The 19,630-nt window shown below is 39.8% G+C and overlaps 2 protein-coding genes across 7 annotated transcripts in view; one reads left to right on the top strand and one right to left on the bottom strand.

Annotated features, from left to right (window-relative positions):
* SCYL3 (SCY1 like pseudokinase 3) overlaps nucleotides 1–2,479 on the top strand; it is a 41,706-nt gene extending 39,227 nt beyond the window's left edge. For all 5 annotated transcript variants that reach the window (XM_032389315.1, XM_032389313.1, XM_032389316.1 and 2 more), the window contains 2 exons: nucleotides 882–1,579; nucleotides 2,105–2,479. In XM_032389315.1, coding sequence (XP_032245206.1) covers nucleotides 882–1,579; nucleotides 2,105–2,164 — 758 coding nt within the window. In that variant the 3' untranslated portion in view covers nucleotides 2,165–2,479. The remainder of the gene's footprint in view (nucleotides 1–881; nucleotides 1,580–2,104) is intronic.
* Nucleotides 2,480–2,769: 290 nt separating this feature from the next.
* CUNH1orf112 (chromosome unknown C1orf112 homolog) overlaps nucleotides 2,770–19,630 on the bottom strand; it is a 47,833-nt gene continuing 30,972 nt past the window's right edge. For both annotated transcript variants that reach the window (XM_032389310.1, XM_032389311.1), the window contains 8 exons: nucleotides 19,286–19,471; nucleotides 17,110–17,232; nucleotides 15,935–16,030; nucleotides 14,144–14,257; nucleotides 12,287–12,391; nucleotides 11,526–11,606; nucleotides 10,416–10,535; nucleotides 2,770–3,092 (listed from right to left, as the gene is read on the bottom strand). In XM_032389310.1, coding sequence (XP_032245201.1) covers nucleotides 2,904–3,092; nucleotides 10,416–10,535; nucleotides 11,526–11,606; nucleotides 12,287–12,391; nucleotides 14,144–14,257; nucleotides 15,935–16,030; nucleotides 17,110–17,232; nucleotides 19,286–19,471 — 1,014 coding nt within the window. In that variant the 3' untranslated portion in view covers nucleotides 2,770–2,903. The remainder of the gene's footprint in view (nucleotides 3,093–10,415; nucleotides 10,536–11,525; nucleotides 11,607–12,286; nucleotides 12,392–14,143; nucleotides 14,258–15,934; nucleotides 16,031–17,109; nucleotides 17,233–19,285; nucleotides 19,472–19,630) is intronic.

Raw genomic sequence — 19,630 nt, 5'->3', positions numbered from 1 at the left:
AGAAATATTCAATTTATGTAGCTTTTCCACTGTTTAGATGAATGTTTTCCTGAGTACTGAGTTTTAAATTCTGAAAATTAAGGGCACTTTGGGAGTATTGAGGCTGACTTCTGTTATCACTTACAACTCTATAGTCAGCTGGGTCTCTTCTGCTTTTCCTGGACAGGGCATAGACCTTCCATTTTTTCATAACTGGTGAGGAGAGCTGGCTGACATTACTTTGGTACTTCTGATGCTTTAGTGTAGCATTTTCCAGATTGTATCAGAGGATGATAGTTCTGTTAGATGGCAGTAGGTATGCCATGAAAAAGAGAGTTGTGTGGTTAAGTAAGTTTGGGGAAATGTTAGTAGCAGAGTCCTGACACATTGCACAAAATTCCAGGGCCGTGACTACATTTAAGGAAATCTGTTTAAAATGAGGGTATGTTAGGGGCACCTGGGTGGCTCAGTCGGTTAAGCATCTGACTCTTGATTTGGGCTCAGGTGAAGAGATCAAACCGTGTCGGGCTCTGTGCTGGGCATGGAGCCTGCTTGAGATCCTCTCTCTAAAAATAAATAAATAAAATTTAAAAAGTAAAATTAGGGTATATTGGGTTAAGACAAACTTATTTGAGCACACAACACTTCTTGGGGTTAACACTGCCTGGCTTAGAACATTTCTATATTTGTTTATAGATAATTATGCCAATAAACAGTATGCTTGAATATTTAGTGAAGGACTGTATGCTCCAGTTAAAGTATTTGAATAACTTATATCACATCTTTGTTCTGTTCTGCTGGGATATCTCTTTTGTAGGTACAGTTTAGTAACCTGTGTTACCCTTTTCCTTTTGCTTGCTCTTAACACTTCATGAGAGTAATTTTTGTATATATCCTCACAGGTGATCAATTTCCTCAGCCTATTAAATTTCCCATGAATGGACTCTCAGATGTGAAAAATACCTCGGGAGATAGTGAGAACTGCCCACCAAGTTCTAAAAAGTCTGAGGAGTGGCCTGACTGGAGTGAGCCTGAGGAGCCTGAAAACAAAGCTGTCAGCATCCAGATTTGTCCCACAGAAGCCTACGATGCCTCCACATCCCCACTCACTAATGTGAATGCGGAGGAGGTGGTGTGGGATGACTTTGAATCCAGCAGCTTAGATACTGAAATAAGTGCAAGAGGTGGAGTCTCAGCTGTCAGCCAGGGTACCTCAGGGGAACAGGAGGCTATTTCTACTTTGGTTTCACTCACTGAAGAGTCCAAGCCTTTGAAATTGAGTCTACCCCAAAAGACCAATCTTGCACAAAGTGAGGATGACCCAGACCAAACCAAGCCACCAAAAGTGTCATCCCAAGAAAGGCGCCTTAAGGCTCCATCAGAACTTGGTTTAGGAGAGGAGTTTACCATTCAAGTAAAAAAGAAGCCAGTACAAGATCCAGAGTTGGACTGGTTTGCTGATATGATTCCAGAAATTAAGCCTTCAGCTGCTATTCTTATATTGCCTGAACTGAGGACAGAAATGATGGTTTCTGACAAGGATGACGTCTCACCAGTGATGCAGTTTTCCTCAAAATTTGCTGCACCAGAGATGACTGAGGTGAGGCTTAGTAAATCGTGCTACTAGTTTAAAGGGTGCCCTCGTACATACCGGTTGCAAGGTCTCGTTGATAACAGACTTGCTGTTTTCCTGGTGAGGGAAGAGACTAACGCACACATTTGCTTACGGTGATGGGTGAAGCACAAAATGAATATGATCAGTTTCTATAAATGCTGTCTTTCCTTCCCCAGAAAGAAGTAGCAATGCTTAGACTTAGGTGTTTAATGGGCCGCTAGTTACTATTACAACCTTTTTACTTAAAAAGGGGTTAAACCAAGAATAGGGTATTATCAGATAGATTTTATTGTATTTATATGGTCCTTGGAAAGTTATTTTCCAGTGTTTTGGTCTTGTAAATCTGGAACCAAAGTAATCCTCCTCCTCTTCAGCTTCCTGTTGCAGTAAGTTATTTTACCTAGCGAGAGGAGATCTCTTCCAGCATCGAAAGGCAAGTGTTAGGCCTCTTTAAATTCAGAAATGATTTGTCTCAGCAGCCTGCCCTTGGTTTGCTTTATCTTGCTGCAGGGAGAGTCTGAAGGCTGGGGAGACGAAGGGGAGCTGAACTGGGAAGATAATAACTGGTGACAACGGGTATAACTTTAGGGAAAAGGATTTCTTTAAAAAAAAAAAAAAATCAAACTAATACCTCAAAGTGGGCTCTGCAGACAAGAAAACCCAGAAGCATCTGTTTTTCCCATCTGTGCCAACTGAAGCTTGAGCCCCCGAGTGCTGGCTGGTGTCCCGGCAGCGAAGAGCCCCAGCGCTGGTTTTGTGGAGGAGGAGCTTGTGTACGTCTGACAGGCCAGTTTCTGTGAAGAGCAAGTAGCTATGGAAAGGTTGAATTTACTGCTTTTTTCCAGGACAATTCCAGAAGAAAATAAATACAAAAATTCAAGCTGATTAGCTTAATTTTGTGCCATTTCTTTAACAGAAGAGTAAGCTTTATTATGAAATACAACTTACGGAAAAAGTTTTAGCTGTAAAGTATATAAATGATTTTAAATTGCTAAGGTTTCCTTCGGCAGCTTATTTATTTGTTTACAGTTGTACTGTCTGGCCCTGTGGGTACCTGGGCAGTCCCTGACTGTTCCATATGTATTCCATGTACCAAAGTTCTTCACAAGAAATCTCCCCCACCACCTGTTCTCTAAACATCCAATAAAGACTATTTTCACTAGATTCAACTTTACAAAAGTTGTTTTATATGTGTTAGAAAACGCATAGTTACATCAATATATTCATTTACAAAGTATCATGTAGGATGGTAAAAATCATACCCCGTTCTGTCTAGTGGTAACACAGTCTAGTCCATTCAAGGGCCACCCTAGAGTACATGTCGTTTCAGCTCATCAATCCTTTCTTGGAGCATCTCCATTTTCAGTAGAAGCCACTCTGGAGCAGGAGACTTTTGGAGTAAGGACTCAATTGCCTCCAAGGCCCCTGATGCTGCTTGCAGTGCTGACCTGTACTCTTCTTCCAAGGGGAACTCCCGACGCGGTCTTTTTGCATAAGGCTGGCAAATGAGAAAAACACGGGATAAGTAATGCCATGATGCCCATTCCCAAGATGATCAAAAACTTTCTTTTGGTATTTCTAAAACTGTAAAATTTTATGTGCAAGTTTTATTTTGTCAATGGCTCACAAGGGCAGGAGGGAACGACCACCCCGTATCACCTAGAAAAATATGTGAAGGCATTTCTGGTTTGTCACAGCGATTCAGGGTGCTACTACCATTAGGGTCGAAGGAAACTAAGGAATGCTGCCTTGTCCAGCAATTTCCAGAGTATTCTTTGGAAATATCTTGTCCTGACAAAAAAGCCCCAGGTATGCGTTTTCTAAATGGTTCCAGTTTACTTTTTAACGTTAAGTGCTGTGGTCTTTCAGATGCTTTTCAACCCAATTCAATAAATTGTCAGGCTTTCTAACATCACTGCACTGGGGTGGGGATCGGGACCAGGACGTCTTTTGTAATCACGGTCTTCCTAAGGAAGGTCATAAATTCTTGAGGGCTTATTTACAGCAATGCTATGTAACTTTTAGGCCTGAAATCTATAAAGTTAAATATGTCTTGAAAACAAGTTATTAACATAAACTTTCTTTATATAAGAGTTGTAAATAAAACTCAACAGAATATTGTTCCTCTTAGGGATTGCTATTCTAAATACACTATCAGAGGAGGGGGGAAAGATGGCGGAGGAGTAGGGGACCCTATTTCAACTGGTCCCTGGAATTGAGCTGGATATCTACCAGACCACTCTGAGCACCCACGAAACCAGCCTGAGATGTAAGAAGATCTGGATCTCTACAAACAGAATATCGCAGGCAGTTGGTTTTGAGGTACGAAGCGGGGAGCCGTGATTCCGCGGGCAGATATCGGAGGATAAATGGCAGCGGGAGGGTGCCTGGACGTGGGGATCCTACACCGTCGGTGAGCGACAGCCTTGCACACTGGGGACAGGGCACAGACTCACAGACCGGTAGCAGCGAGGAAAGGACTTTAGGGCAGCCCCCGGGGCGGAAACCTGGAGCGGCGGGGTCGCGCACGCGCAAACTGGGAGCAGCTGGCGGTTTTAGAGGCACAAAGGGCAGAGACGTGCACCGACCTGGAGGCAGGACTGGGAGCGCTGTGGAGGGGTGCACAACCCAGGACACTGCAATTTATAGCAGCACGGACAGAAACGGAGATGGTGTGGCCTGGAGAGCTCACTGAAGAACAGACTGCGATCTCTCTGCTCTGAGGCAGAGGGTTGGAAACGGTCTCTTCTGCTCTGACTTGCGGAAGAGACACGGAAAGCCGCCAGAAAACAAAAGCCCCAAAAACTGATTCCCGCTGAGCCCATCCCCTTCCACAGGGGGGCAGGGCAACTCCGCCCAAACAGGGTTGCCTGAGTAACAGCACGGCAGGCCCCTCCCCCAGAAGACAGGCTGGGAAAACAAGAGGCCAGCAACCCTAAGGTCCCAAGAAAACAGGTGCATCTTCCTTGGGTTCTGGTCAATAATTTGGACTCTATACATTCCCTCAAACACCCATCAACAGAATGACTAGGAGGAGGAGCCCCCAAAATAGAAAAGACTCAAGAGATTATGACTTACGCTGCAGATTTACAAATGGATGCAGATATAACCAAGATGTCGGAGATGGAATTCAGGCTAGCAATTGTGAAGACAACAGCTAGAATGGAGAAATCAATTAATGGCAACATAGAGTCTCTAAGGGCAGAAATGAAAGGTGAATTGGCAGAACTTAAAAATGCTATGAATGAGATCGAATCCAATCTAGATAATCTAACAGCTAGGGTAACTGAGGCAGAAGAGCGAATAAGCGACCTGGAAGACAATATAACCGATAAAAAGGGAAAAGAGGAGGCCAGGGAAAAACAACTCAGAATCCATGAAAATAGAATCAGAGAAATAAGTGACACCATGAAGCATTCCAATGTCAGAATAATTGGTATCCCAGAGGGAATGGAGAGAGAGGACTAGAAGATGTATTTGAGCAAATCATAGCTGAGAACTTCCCTAATCTGGGGAATTAAACAAATGTTCGCGTCCTAGAGGCAGAGAGGCCCCCTCCCAAGATCAAGGAAAACAGGCCAACACCCCGGCATGTAACAGTAAAATTTGCAAATCTTAGAACCAAGGAAACCATCTTAAGGGCAGTTAGGGGGGAAGAGATTCCTTACGTACAGAGAGAGGAACATCAGAATAACATCAGACCTATCCAGAGACCTGGCAAGCCAGAAAGGCCTGGCAAGACATATTCAGGGTACTAAATGAGAAGAACATGCAGCCAAGAAAACTATCTGGCAAGGTTTTCATTTAGAATGGATGGAGAGATGCAGAGCTTCCACGACCGGCAGAAACTGAGAGAATATGTGACCACTCAGCCAGCCCTGCAAGAAATATTAAATATTAAGAACTTAAATATTAAGTTCTATAAAAGGAGAAAGACCCCAAGAGTGATATACAACAGAAATTTACAGGGACAATCTATAAAAACAAGGTCTTCACAGGCAACATGATGACAATTCATATCTTTCAATAATCACTCTCAACGTGAATGGCCTAAACGCTCCCATAAAACGGCACAGGGTTGCAGATTGGTTAAAAGACAGGACCCATCCATATGCTGCCTACAAGAGACTGATTTTGAACCTAAAGATACATCCAGACTGAAAGTGAAGGGATGGAGATCCTTCTTCCATGCCAGTGGACCTCAAAAGAAAGCTGGGGTAGCAATTCTTGTATCAGACAAATTAGATTTTAAACTAAAGTCTAATTAGAGACACAGAAGGACACTATATCATTCTTAAAGGGACTATCCAACAAGAAGATCTAACAATTGTAAATATCTATGCCCCCAATATGGGAGCAGCCATCTACATAAGCCAACTGTTAACCAAAATAGTCATATTGATAACAATACGTTAATCATAGGAGACCTCAATACTCCACTCTCAGCAATGGACAGATCATCTAAGCAGAAAATCAACAAGGAAACAAGAGCTCTGAATGATACATTGGACCAGATGGACCCCATAGATATTTACAGAACATTCCACCCTAAAACAACAGAATACTCATTCTTCTCGAGCACACATGGAACTTTCTCCAGAATAGACCACATACTGGGTCACAAATCAGGTCTCAACCGATACCAAAAGATTGAGATTATTCCCTGCATATCCTCAGACCATAATGCTTTAAAACTGGAACTCAACCACAAGAAAAAAATTGGAAGAAATTCAAACACTTGGAAGCTAAAGACCACTCTGCTCAAGAATGTTTGGGTCAGGGGCGCCTGGGTGGCTCAGTTGGTTAAGCGACTGCCTTCAGCTCAGGTCATGATCCTGGAGTCCCGGGATCGAGTCCCGCGTCGGGCTCCCTGCTCGGCAGGGAGTCTGCTTCTCCCTCTGACCTTCCCCCCTCTCATGTGCTCTCTCACTCTCTCAAATAAATGAATAAATAAAATCTTTAAAAAAAAAAAAAAAAAAAAGAATGTTTGGGTCAAACAGGAAATCAAAGAACTTAAACAATTCATGGAAACCAATGAGAACAAAAACACATCAGTCCAAAACCTATGAGATACTGCAAAGGCGGTCCCTAAGGGGGAAATACATAGCCATCCAAGCCTCATTCAAAAAATAGAAAAATCCCGAATTCACCAACTAACTCTACACCTTAAAGAACTAGAGAAAAAGCAACAAATGATGCCTAAGCCACGCATTAGAAGAGAAATAATTAAAATTAGAGCAGAAATCAATGAATTAGAAACCAGAAACACAGATCAGATCAACAAAACTAGAAGTTGGTTCTTTGAAAGAATTAATAACATTGATAAACCACTGGCCAGACTTATCCAAAAGAAAAGAGAAAGGACCCAAATTAATAAAATTATGAATGAAAGGGGAGAGATCACAACTAACACCAAGGAAATAGAAACAATTATTAGAAATTATCATCAACAACTATATGCCAATAAACTGAGCAATCTGGATGAAATGGAGGCCTTCCTGGAAACCTGTAAGCTGCCAAGACTGAAACAGGAAGAAATTGACAACCTGAATAGGCCAATAACCAGTAACGAGATTGAAGCAGTGATCAAAAACCTCCCAAAAAACAAGAGTCCAGGGCCTGATGGATTCCCTGGGGAATTCTACCAAACATTCAAAGAAGAAATAATACCTATTCTACTGAAGCTGTTTCAAAAAAATAGAAACAGAAGGAAAACTTCCAAACTCATTCTATGAGGCCAGCATTACCTTAATCCCCAAACCAGGCAAAGACCCCATCAAAAAGGAGAATTTCAGACCGATATCCTTGATGAACATGGATTCCAAAATCCTCAACAAAATCCTAGCTAATAGGATCCAACAATACATTAAAAGGATCATCCACCACAACTAAGTGGGATTTATCCCCGGGATGCAAGGGTGGTTCAACATTCGCAAATCAATCAATGTGATAGAACACATTAATAAGAGGAGGGAGAAGAACCATATGGTCCTCTCAATTGATGCACAAAAAGCATTTGACAAAATACAACATCCTTTCCTGATTAAAACTCTTCAGAGTATAGGGATAGAGGGAACATTCCTCAAGTTCATAAAATCCATCTATGAAAAACCCACAGCGAATATCATCCTCAATGGGGAAAAGCTGAGAGCCTTTCCCTTAAGATCAGGAACATGTCAAGGATGCCCACTCTCATCACTATTGTTCAACACAGTACTAGAAGTCCTAGCAACAGCAATCAGACAACAAAAAGAAATAAAAGGTATTCAAATTGGCAAAGAAGAAGTCAAACTCTCTCTTTTCACAGACGATATGATACTTTATGTGGAAAACCCAAAAGACTCCACCCCCAAATTACTAGAACTCATCCAGCAATTCAGTAATGTGGCAGGATACAAAATCAATGCACAGAAATCAGTTGCTTTTTTATACACTAACAACGCAACTGTAGAAAGAGAAATTAGAGAAACGATTCCATTTACAATAGCACCAAAAACCATAAGATACCTCAGAATAAACCTAACCAAAGAGGTAAAGGATCTATACTCTAGGAACTACAAAACACTCATAAAAGAAATTGAAGAAGACACAAAAAGATGGAAAAATATTCCATGCTCATGGATCGGAAGAATAAACATTGTTAAAATGTCTATGCTGCCCAGAGCAATCTATACCTTCAGTGCCATCCCGATCAAAATTCCAATGACATTTTTCAAAGTGCTGGAACAAACAATCCTAAAATTTGTATGGAATCAGAAAAGACCCCGAATCGCCAAGGAGATGTTGAAAAAGAAAAACAAAGCTGGGGGCATCACGTTGCCCGATTTCAAACTATATTACAAAGCTGTGATCACCAAGACAGCATGGTACTGGCACAAAAACAGACATACAGACCAATGGAACAGAATAGAGAACCCAGATATGGACCCTCAACTCTATGGTCAAATAATCTTTGACAAAGCAGGAAAAAACATGCAATGGAAAAAAGACAGTCTCTTCAATAAATGGTGCTGGGAAAATTGGGACAGCCACATGCAGAAGAATGAAACTCGACCATTCTCTAACACCATTCACAAAGATAAACTCAAAGTGGATGAAAGACCTCAATGTGAGACAGGAATCCATCAGAATCCTAGAGGAGAACATAGGCAGTAACCTCTTTGACATCGCCCACAGCAACTTCTTTCAAGATACATCTCCAAAAGCAAAAATGAACTTTTGGGACTTCATCAAGATAAAAAGCTTCTGCACAGCAAAGGAAACAGTCAGCAAAACAAAGAGGCAACCCACAGAATGGGAGAAGATATTTGCAAATGACACTACAGATAAAGGGCTGGTATCCAAGATCTATAAAGAACTTCTCAAACTCAACACCAAAGCACAAATAAGTCAAAAAGTGGGCAGAAGATATGAAAAGACACTTCTCTGAAGAAGACATACAAATGGCTAACAGACACATGAAAAAATGTTCATCATCATTGGCCATCAGGGAAATCCAAATCAAAACATTGAGATACCACCTTACACCAGTTAGAATGGCAAAAATGGACGGGGAAAGAAACAACAAATGTTGGAGAGGTTGTGGAGAAAGGGCAACCCTCTTAACACTGTTGGTGGGAATGCAAGTGGGTACAGCCACTTTGGTAAACAGTGTGGAGGTGCCTCAAAAATTTAAAAATAGAGCTACCCTATGACCCAGCAAATGCACTACTGGGTATTTACCCCAAAGACACAGATGTAATGAAAAGAAGAGCCATATGGACCCCAATGTTCATAGCAGCAATGTCCGCAATAGCCAAACTGTGGAAAGAGCTGAGATGCCCTTCAACAGATGAATGGATAAAGAAGATGTGGTCCATATATACAATGGAATATGACTCAGCCATCAGAAAGGATGAATACCCATCTTTTACATCAACATGGATGGGACTGGAGGAGATTATGCTAAGTGAAATAAGTCAAGCAGAGAAAGTCAATTATCATGTGGTTTCACTTATTTGTGGAACATAAGGAATAGCATGGAGGACATTAGGAGAAGGAAGGGAAAAATGTGGGGGGTGGGAATTGGAGGGAGAGATGAACCATGAGAGACTATGGACTCTGAGAAACAAACAGGGTTTTAGAGGGGAGGGGGGATTGGTTAGCCCGGTGATGGGTATTAAGGAGGGCACGTACTGCATGGAGCACTGGGTGTTATACGAAAACAATGGATCATGGATCACCACATCAAAAACCAATGATGTATTGTATGGTGACTAACATAACACGATAAAATAAAAAAAATAAATAAATAAAAAATAAATACACTATCAGTGCTCAAAACAATATTTTGAGTATCCTTGGTGGTATCAGATTTCTGCCTTTTAATAGGTAGATGTGATTTCTAGACATTGGCAGAAGTCATTTAGGCTGGTTTGATGAATGAAGCAAGGGATCAACCGAAACATTTTGGAAGGTGATTTCATTCATTTTCTTCGGTGGTTCAGAAACTACATCTATAGCTTCACTGATACAGATACGTAACTTTCCTAAAAGTTACTATAAACAATTGAAAGTCATAGTGAAAGAGTACAGTCAGTATCATGTTTAAAACTTGTATTTTTGTAGTCCCACCTCTGTTCTATGTATTGATAACCTTTCAGGAAGAAGAAATGCGATTTTTAAAAGAGGACAACAGGAGAATTTTACATGTCTAGATCTATTTGATTATATTTTGACAGTCAGTATGAGGCCAGGAACCATACTAGTTTTTTCACTTTTATCAGTAAGAAGAGGAGAATTTCTCCTAAAAGCTTGACCCATACCAAAATGCAGTCCATACCTGTAGAGATGACCACTTTGCTTCTTCTACAGCAACTTTAGCCAAGTGTTCCCGGAAAATGCCTTTTTCCTGTTTCACACGTTCCACTCTGGCAGCTGCAGTTTCATCTACAAACCCAGTCTGCCACGGATCATGAAAAATCAAGTAAACACCAAGCATTCTCTAATAGATGGCAAACAATGTAATCAGAAAATGAGAAGACCAGGGGCTCTTGGGTGGCTCAGCCGGTTAAGCGTCCGACTCTTGATTTCGGCTCAGGTCAGATTTCAGGGTCGTGAGGTAGAGCACAGCATTGGGCTCTGCGCTGGGCGTGGAGTCTGCTTAAGATTCTCTCTCTCCCTCTGCCCCTCCCTACCCCCCACTTAAAAAAAAAAGACCATGCACGTGCGTGTGTGCGCGCGTGCGCATGTGTTTAAGCACCCAGTATTAAACTATTCTGACTTAGTCTGTGAGCTAGGCAAATTTTGGAAATTGGACTCATCTGTAAATGCATCCTCTTCGTGTAATTTGGATAAAATTACTGTATAGTGTTCTCCTTCCCTACAGATAAGTTGAACTGTCGTTTTTCCAGGAGAAAAATGATAGTCTGCAAACCTTCATTGTGTAGGGTAAGAAACTGGCAAAACATGTTACACACACATACTTAATCCAGCTTCTGTGTAACATATACATGTATATACATAGCCCAGTTTAATAATGGGTGTAGTATAAAAAAAAATAAGTAGTTAAGCATAATTCACTTTCTCTCGGTTTTCTAAATTTGTGGTTTAACTGTTCTACTAGTGCTGCAATTAGCCGTTATATCCTAAAACTACCCCCATATAAGTTGCAAGGTGTGCACAAACATGGGAGCCAAATGATGGAACAGTTTGGTTCTAACTATAGAAATGAGCAGCACTACCAGAATCCACACTGTGGGCAGAGGGACTCCAACTGCCCCACCGCGGTGCCTCGTCATACGGGCCCAGTTGTTCAATGTGCGTCACCTCGGTGCTGAGCACTACGAAAAATTTAAGCTAAGAAGATACTTGACTTGGTTACAATCCTACAATTTAAAAAAACAATGACAAAATCTGTGATGCCGCTATTTTGATCTATAGAAATAAATACCTTCTCCAGAAAGGATACAACTTTGTTCTTCGTATCTTCAGAACGGAGACATCGTGGAACTATCTCTTCATGGTTTGTTCCCTATTAATAAAAGATAGATAAATGAGACCAATTTTAATGTATCTCAACAACTTGCAAAGACAACTCCAAAAGTTTTAAGAGCTACCTTAATCATAAATGCATTTTAAAAGAAAACAGTGTCAGAGGATACTCAAAAGACCATCAGCTCCTTAGTTCCTTTGGGGAGCCTCGGGACCATGCAGCGTTCTGCACGAGCACAGAGCTGGCGGCTTTCATTACTTCTGCCCGGTCATACTAATGTCTGTGGGCCCCTATGACCAAAGGTGTGACTGCACAGCTCCAGGCGAGAGAAAAGGAGCATCCCACAGGAGGCTCCCCTTCTCCGTGGCCCCGAGCTCACATGTCCCTGTGGTCATCAACCTAACTCCTAAATGATAGAGATGAAATGCATTATTCATTTCACACTCAAAAATACTGTCTGGAAGACAGTGCCCAAGTGAATAGACCTGGTCTGAATGCCTGGTTCTGGTTGTTCCAACTCTCCTAGGACCTTAGGAAAGTACCTTCATTTCTCTATGCTCCATTGTTAGATGCTGCAAAAGAGATCGTTGGTAATATCTCCTCCAGTGGAAAATTTTAATGACTAAGACCAAAAGCTCAATAAATGTTTTTGGAATGTTTTGGAAAATCTGAAATAATACTTTTTGGCGATCACTGTGATAGGTTGGTCTTATAATTACCTCGGCGAACTGAGTAAACGCCTCCAAGGTATGTTGTTCTACTATCCAATTCCTGTCAGCTAGCAGTGAGGCAAAAATAGAAGACAGGCTGGGCAGAATTTTGTCCTAAAAAGAGAACCAAACCTTATTAAATAGAGGAAAACCTCAGTATTCTATTCTTAATGTTGTCAAGTTTCCCTAATTCTGTCCCAGTGAGCACATATTAATACATGTTAGGGCATGTCACTCCTTTGCTTAAATGCTTCCAATAGCTTCTCACTTCATTAGAGTAAAACTCAAAAGTCCTTAAGATGGCCGGCAAAGCCCCACTGTTTGAGTGTGGCCTCTGCCGGCCCCCTCAGTGGATCAGACGCCCTCTCATCTCACTACTTACCCTGCGTGTGGGATACCTGTCTGGCTGCCTCCCTCAGCTTCAGGATTTTACTCACAGATCACCTTGGTGAGGATGCCACTGCCCATATCCCGTTTCAAACTGTACCCCCACAAGCACACTCTCCCCCTATTTCTCTCTACAGCTCTCACACTAACATGCTATATCATGTCTTTATTCGTTGCCTTCCAGAGGCTGAGGGTGGGGATTGATTAGTTTGGTTCATTAATGAATCCCCAGTGATTAAAACAGCACCTGACACATAGCAAAAACTCAGCAATTTTTTCTTGAATAAATCAATCCATCTCCTGGCTTTAGAGGCCTCTTATATGCTGATGAATCCACCAAACTGTTCAGGCCTTAACTTCACTCCTGGGAATATGTAATTTGCTCCACAGGTTCTGGGCCCATCAGGGTCCATAGTTATGCATGAATGAAACAGTACTCTGGAATTTATTTTATGCTAAAAAGAAGACAGCTCAAATGCAAGTATCTCTGGGTACTTTTGTCCAGAGTTGAAAAGCTGTCAACCTCTCCATTTCTTTCACGAAAACAAACAGAATGGTATCATTTAACTTTAAATAAATAATAGCCCTTTAGAAACTAGCCAGTTGTTTTTTATTTCAAAGTTTCTAATATCTACTGAGAGAACATCCATCATGGTTTTGTTCCAGTTACGTGAAAAGGTTCTCATTGGTGAGTTGTTTTTTTTTTTTAAAGATGTATTTATTTATTTTTTGAGAGGGAGAGGGAAAGTCCAGCAGACTCCTCGCTGAGCACAGACCTTCGATCTCAAGACCCTGAGATCATAACCGGAGACAAAACCAAGAGTCAGACACTTAACCAACTGCGCCACTCAGGCGTCCCTCAGTGAGCTTTTTATAGTCTCTTCCATGGAGGTGAAAAAGAAAAACGTCAACTATCTAGAATTGCTGGATTTGACCACAGTAATAAGAAAGGCAAAATTCAATTTAGGAAGATGATCTTTCACTGTAAGGTGTGTCTGAAAATTCAGAAGTGTATTGCAGGCCTGTACAGTCAGTTTTATAAGTAAATATCCATTTGTCAATTATATATACTTTGCAACACTTTCAAAAATACTGTCTTAAAAATAAACAGCTCCCTTTCATGGATATAAAACCAAGAGAACAACTTTGATAAGTTTCCTCATTATATACTCTTTCCTAGAAGACATAAATGTTTTCTTCCTCAGGGACTTTGTGTGCTAAAGCCCAACTGGAAGGAGACTCTCAGACTACAGCCAACTCTAAATTATTTGTATGTCAAATATATTTTTCTTAAAAAAAAAAAAAACTTAAAATGAGTTCTATTTTGACAAAGTCACCATCTCTTCACAAAATACATTTCCCCCCAACTTTCACTGTCAACAATCCACAGAATTCCAGAAATTAAAAGCCTGAAAATTTTAGTCAGTAATTCTTACACGGATTTTGTTAACACGGGAACAAAAGAATTAAGAGTATTACCTGGAAAGCTTGAGGTATAAAAAATTTTCCCAGAGAAGATACAAAATCAAGCACTGCCAAACAAACATGGTCAGGAGGCTCTAATTTAAGCAGTGAGGTCTGCAAAGTTACTACCTAAAGTGGCAAAGATCAAAGAATAGTTATAAATGAAAACAAATATTCCATTGAGACATAATAAGTAAGATTCGGATGGGTATGTGGGGAGGGGAAACACAACAAAACCCAGAAGAGACCAACACTCTACAATGCCTAATCTTCACACGTGGAATTTGAATAAAATGATCAAATGACTGACTCAGTTATTACAGAGTTCATCCTATCAACTGCTGTAAAGAAAAAAAAAAAATGTGTTCCTGAGAAACTATATACCAGTGCTCTTCTTTCAAATCCTTAAAAATTGTTTTGTATTTTAAATTCTAGTGAGGGAAGTTCATTATTTAAAGCAGGGATTGGCAAAGTTTCTATGAAGGGCCAGACAGTCAATATTTTAGGCTTTGTAGGTAATATGTTCCCTACTGCATATTGCTTTTTTATTTTTTAATTTTTATTTTATAAACCTTTGAAATGTAAAAATCCTCCTTAGCTCTTGTCCTATAAACAGAAGGGCAGAATCTAGCCAGGAAGTCAGAGTTTGCGAACCCCTGATTTAAAGGAACACAGAAAGTCGTCTATAAAAGAAGCAATGCCTAAGTTAAAATTTTACTTATGTTGAAATTTTAGAACTTTAGTTATTTGGGGTTTTTTAAAGGTAGGCACAATTCTATCAAAATTATCCATATTTAATTTCTCAAAAAAGATTACTAGAACTGTCAGAATCCACAAAGTTTGAGTCAATTATTTTACTGCATTCTCATTCTCTATAATTTAGTAATTCATGTTACACATACAGTAATTTAAAAATATACCTAATTAGAAAGTATTTGTTAATGCTAAGTTCTTACTGTACACAACCACTAACCAAGCTACTAAAACAAAGCGTTAGTAGTCTCACTTTCCGGCATATAGCTCCTATGACAGGGTGTTATTTCTTCCATCATCTTCCTAAATAGGAATTAGTTTTACCTCATAACTGTTCATTTCTAACCGTGCCTTTAAACTTAGGCCAGCTCTAGCTTTGTGGGGTCAGTTCTGCCCAGTATGGACTAATTCCAAAGCCTCTCAATCACTTCAGAGAAGTGCCTTTTCCTTTTCCTTTTGCCTTTTACTCTACCGGCTTAGAACCTCCAAAAGCAAGCCATAACTAGGCAACATCAAAAGCATCCCCCCAACAGTGACCTCTGTTCCGCCTGTCCCAGCCATGCAAGCTGGGGGCCAGACAGAAAACTCAGTAGTCCTCTCACTTCAAAATAATTTTATTTCCTCAAAGAAACAATGAGGATTATCCTTAAGTCCACATCAGTTATATTCCATACTCCCAACAGCTGCTGGAATGCCTTTGAAACTGTTTTGAAGGAGGGGTTCACACATGAACTATGACTCCTAACCTCAAAGATGTTCTGGAGCAGTTGAAGAAAAGGTTTTGACTATTCAGTATCAGGGAGAGAGGAAGGACAGCTACAGGCTGAATCGACAGCCCTGTATACTAACCGGTTATACTCTACGGGAAGAGCGAAAGAGATGAGACCTCCCTAAGACAAGCAAATCTGTGACATTTAAGTTTAATTCAACAGGAGGGGTAACAAGCAAATTGAGCAACAAATCATTAAAAAGGACTGTTTGTAGAAAGCTATTTTAAGTCATGTTAGTTCAACAATTTCCTCAGCCAAGTATTAACTTGCTTATTGTTCTTACCTGACTTACCAGATGAGGATCTAGAGTTTGAACGAAAAATCCCAACAGTGGAAGTAAAAGACTAAGTGTCTGCTGAACGTAAGGTTGGCCTGTTACCTTAAATAAGAAACACAAAATAATTTTGGTGAAAATTTTCAATTACATGAAAATAGCAACCTTTTAGTGAGCATTTATTATATACCAGGCAATATGCTAAGTGCTTTATATTACCTCACATACACCTTATAACTTTATGAAGTAGATCTTTACTCACTTTACTAATAATTAAGAAAAAGGGGCAGAGAGGTTAAATAATTTGCTCAAGATCACATGACAAGGAAATTTAATTGGATGGAGATCTAATCACTTTTGTTTGGCACTGAAAAACTTGTGCCTTAGTGTTCTTAAAATTCCATTTCTCTTCCCCGTAACTGTTGTTTCTATCATGATATTATAAGCTACATCACCAGCAGAGAATCCTCAATGAATACTTACTGAATGATTCGTGAGGACTGGGGGAAAGCACTCACTGAAGTCACAGTACTACAGAAGGGAAATTTAACTCTACATAAACTTTAATGAAAAAACATTATCTGCAAAACCATCTCTATGATTTACCAAAAGTGTGAATGTTGCCTTCAGCTTCCAGTGGCTGACACTACTTAGTCAAAGAAAACAAATGTCATATTTAAATTTTTAAACTAAATGTCATTTGTAAACTACAATAATCTGTGGGACACATATCATCCTAATTCTAGCCCGATCATCATCTGGTCTTCTGCCATTGCTGGGGAAGAGGAACATGAACCAGCCAGAGCCACTCATGTGCCCCTGCCACCTTTAAGCCGAGTCACTCTCCACTGCCCAAAGGATTGTATGGAAGACCGCGGAATCCCAGAAACAGGCCACACTAGCCCAAAAGAGGAGAGAAACCATAGGGGAAGAAGTTTGGTTTTTTTAAATAGGGTCCAAATGGTCATGAAAATAGTTAACTGAACGATCACTGTCACTGTACTAGGTTCTGGTTCTATCACACTCAAAGAGAACTGGCTGGAAGAGTACAAATAGGTATTTTAAGTTCTAACCGCAAGTTCTACCAAGCCCCTAAAGAAATTACATACATTTTCCTCTACAGGGGAAATTTCGGTATTATTCTTTTTTCAATGTTTTATTTGTTCTTCAGTTGCTTTCCTTACCAGTTTAGTGTTTAACAAAACCCAAAGCTGACTCCCAATTTCCATAATCGCAGTTTGCTGTACAATATCCAGAGCTTCACTGGCACAATTACATACAGCGAGCAAAGCAGAGAGCAGCGTGTTCTAAAGGGGGAGAGAGACGGAAGAGTCTCAGGTTAGATCCCAATCGAAAGGAGTTGAGGCCCCAGAGGTTAGGAGTTACTTATAACTCTTCATAAAAACCCATGTCGGATTTATATTCTGAGACCCAAAGCCATCTTTTTCAGCTACTTTAATACAAATTATTTTATTAGAACTAATTTTCCTTATACACAGAAACATTTGCTTCATTTTCTAAATAAACATTTTTTCCTTTTAGGTTAAAATTTAGTATTAAAATGGAAACAGCATTGCATTTTAATAAATAGGTTTGATACAGACTGTATGATCAAGCTAATTTATAATGTTCATCAACTAAAAAGTCTATTGTTTTTCACATTATGCACCTAGCAATCTTTTAACATTATTAGATTTTTATTTTGCTGTTGTTTTATAATCGGTCTTTAAAATTCCTCAGCAACACTGCATTCAATAAGCAAATAAAAATTTGAGGAGTACACTTATCTAGAATTTGAAACTAAAAACCACCTTTTCTAGATTCACTCTCCTTTACATATCGAATGTCTCTCTGGCCAGGAGCGGGGGTGGTTGGGGGACAGTGGGAGTAAAGTGAAGGCCATGTGGGAATGTAACGATTAGTAACAATGCCTGATTAATCCATTATACTTTAACAACAACACTTAAGTTTCAATGATTACCATACAGCTTTTTATTTAAGATTTACCCATTTCCTCCTACAAATAAGCATGTAAAATGACCTGTTGGAACTAAAGTTTTGGTCAGGGCAAAGATATATTCAATTTTAGAAAATAGGTGCATTATTTTACCTAATACAAAAGATTTATCTTCAACTACAAAAATTAGTGCACAATAAATGTAAAACCTGAACAATTTAACCTACTCCTAACTAGGTGGTATAATAGTTTTCTCAAAATAAATGCACATAAAAACTTGTATTTCCTTTGGGTATATGTATATGTTTTAAATTATCTTGATAATTATCCTCAGGCGCCATTATGTAACAGAGTATCAGAACATTTATACTCAGTGTGGAGAAAATAAGCCTTGAGAAAACCCTGACCTTCTAATTTAAAATTGCAAATAGGCCCCTAACACTTTGAATGCCCTGTCCCCATCCCTGTTTTTCTCCACTTACCACAAACTGATACAACATACTTACATATGTATTTATTACTTATTTTACCATCCACAGCTGAGCTACAATGCAAACTCATGAGAACAGGAATTTTTGCCTGGAACAGTGCTTGGCACATAAGAGCACTCAAAACATGTTTGCTGGATGAATGAATGAATGAACCAACAAAGGAGGAAATGAAACTAAACTGGAAAATTCAACCACATGTACTACAGTCAATTTTTTCAGTCAATTTTAAAAAACCATGTATTTTTTACTTCTCACAGATGAATTTCTTTTATATTTCATTATTTTAAGAGGGAGTATTCTAAATGGAAAGCTACAGAAAGGCTCAGAATAGATGTGTGTAAAATGGGGGTTGTGTTTTGTTGAATAGAAGAATATACATATCGAATAGAAGAATCATGTCTGGGGCGCCTAGGTGGCTCAGTTGGTTAAGCAAGCAAGCCTTTGGCTCAGGTCATGATCCCAGGGTACTGGGATCGAGTCCCACATAGGGTTCCTTGCTCAGGGGGGAGCCTGCTTCTCCCTCTGCCTGCTGTTTCCCCTGCTTGTGCTTGCTCTCTGCCCCCACTGTGTCAAATAAATAAAATCTTAAAAAAAAAAAATCATGTCTGCCTAATCTAATGATGTGTCAGCAAAAATACTACAAATAAAATATTTCATAATGGGTTTCATCTTGGTCCAGTATGTCTTGAACTACGGTCTCCCTGCACCCAATATAATTTAATTTACATAAGTCAAGATAATAGTAAGTTTCTCACAGACCCCTTTACAATGTAGAAATCTGAAAATCCTGCTAGTTTCTAACCTGAGGGCAGAGACCGTATCCATCTTATTAATAGCACATCACTAGTACCTTGAGCAGTGCTCAGTAAATAGCTGCTAAATGAATCAAATCCATTAAAACTCTTATTTTACCAGAGATTCAAGTTCTCCCAAAGTCCGACTACTGCTTAGCCATTCCTGACACCGTGCAATCCCAACTCTGGTGACCTCACGTGCAGCTTGTTTCCTGAGCTCGGCGGGTAATGCCTGGAGGGAAATATACTGCCACAGAGGCAGATTTTCTGCTGCTTTTGGGGAAAATTTCTGGATAAATTCCACCTGAAATAAATTGAAGAAGTAAGAGTAACAGAAGACAATCTGATGAATGGATGCACAAAAGCTAAGTATTAGCTTCCATGTTTTATATTTTTAAAAAGTTTTTAACTGAGTAATAATATCACAAGTACCAGACCAAGGTAACTCAAAGGAACATGCATC

The sequence above is a fragment of the Phoca vitulina genome, unplaced genomic scaffold (assembly GCF_004348235.1).
Source record: "Phoca vitulina isolate PV1807 unplaced genomic scaffold, GSC_HSeal_1.0 scaffold54, whole genome shotgun sequence".
Classification (NCBI taxonomy): domain Eukaryota; kingdom Metazoa; phylum Chordata; class Mammalia; order Carnivora; family Phocidae; genus Phoca; species Phoca vitulina.
Note: the sequence above shows the minus strand (reverse complement) of the source record. Positions and strands in the feature narration are given on the sequence as shown.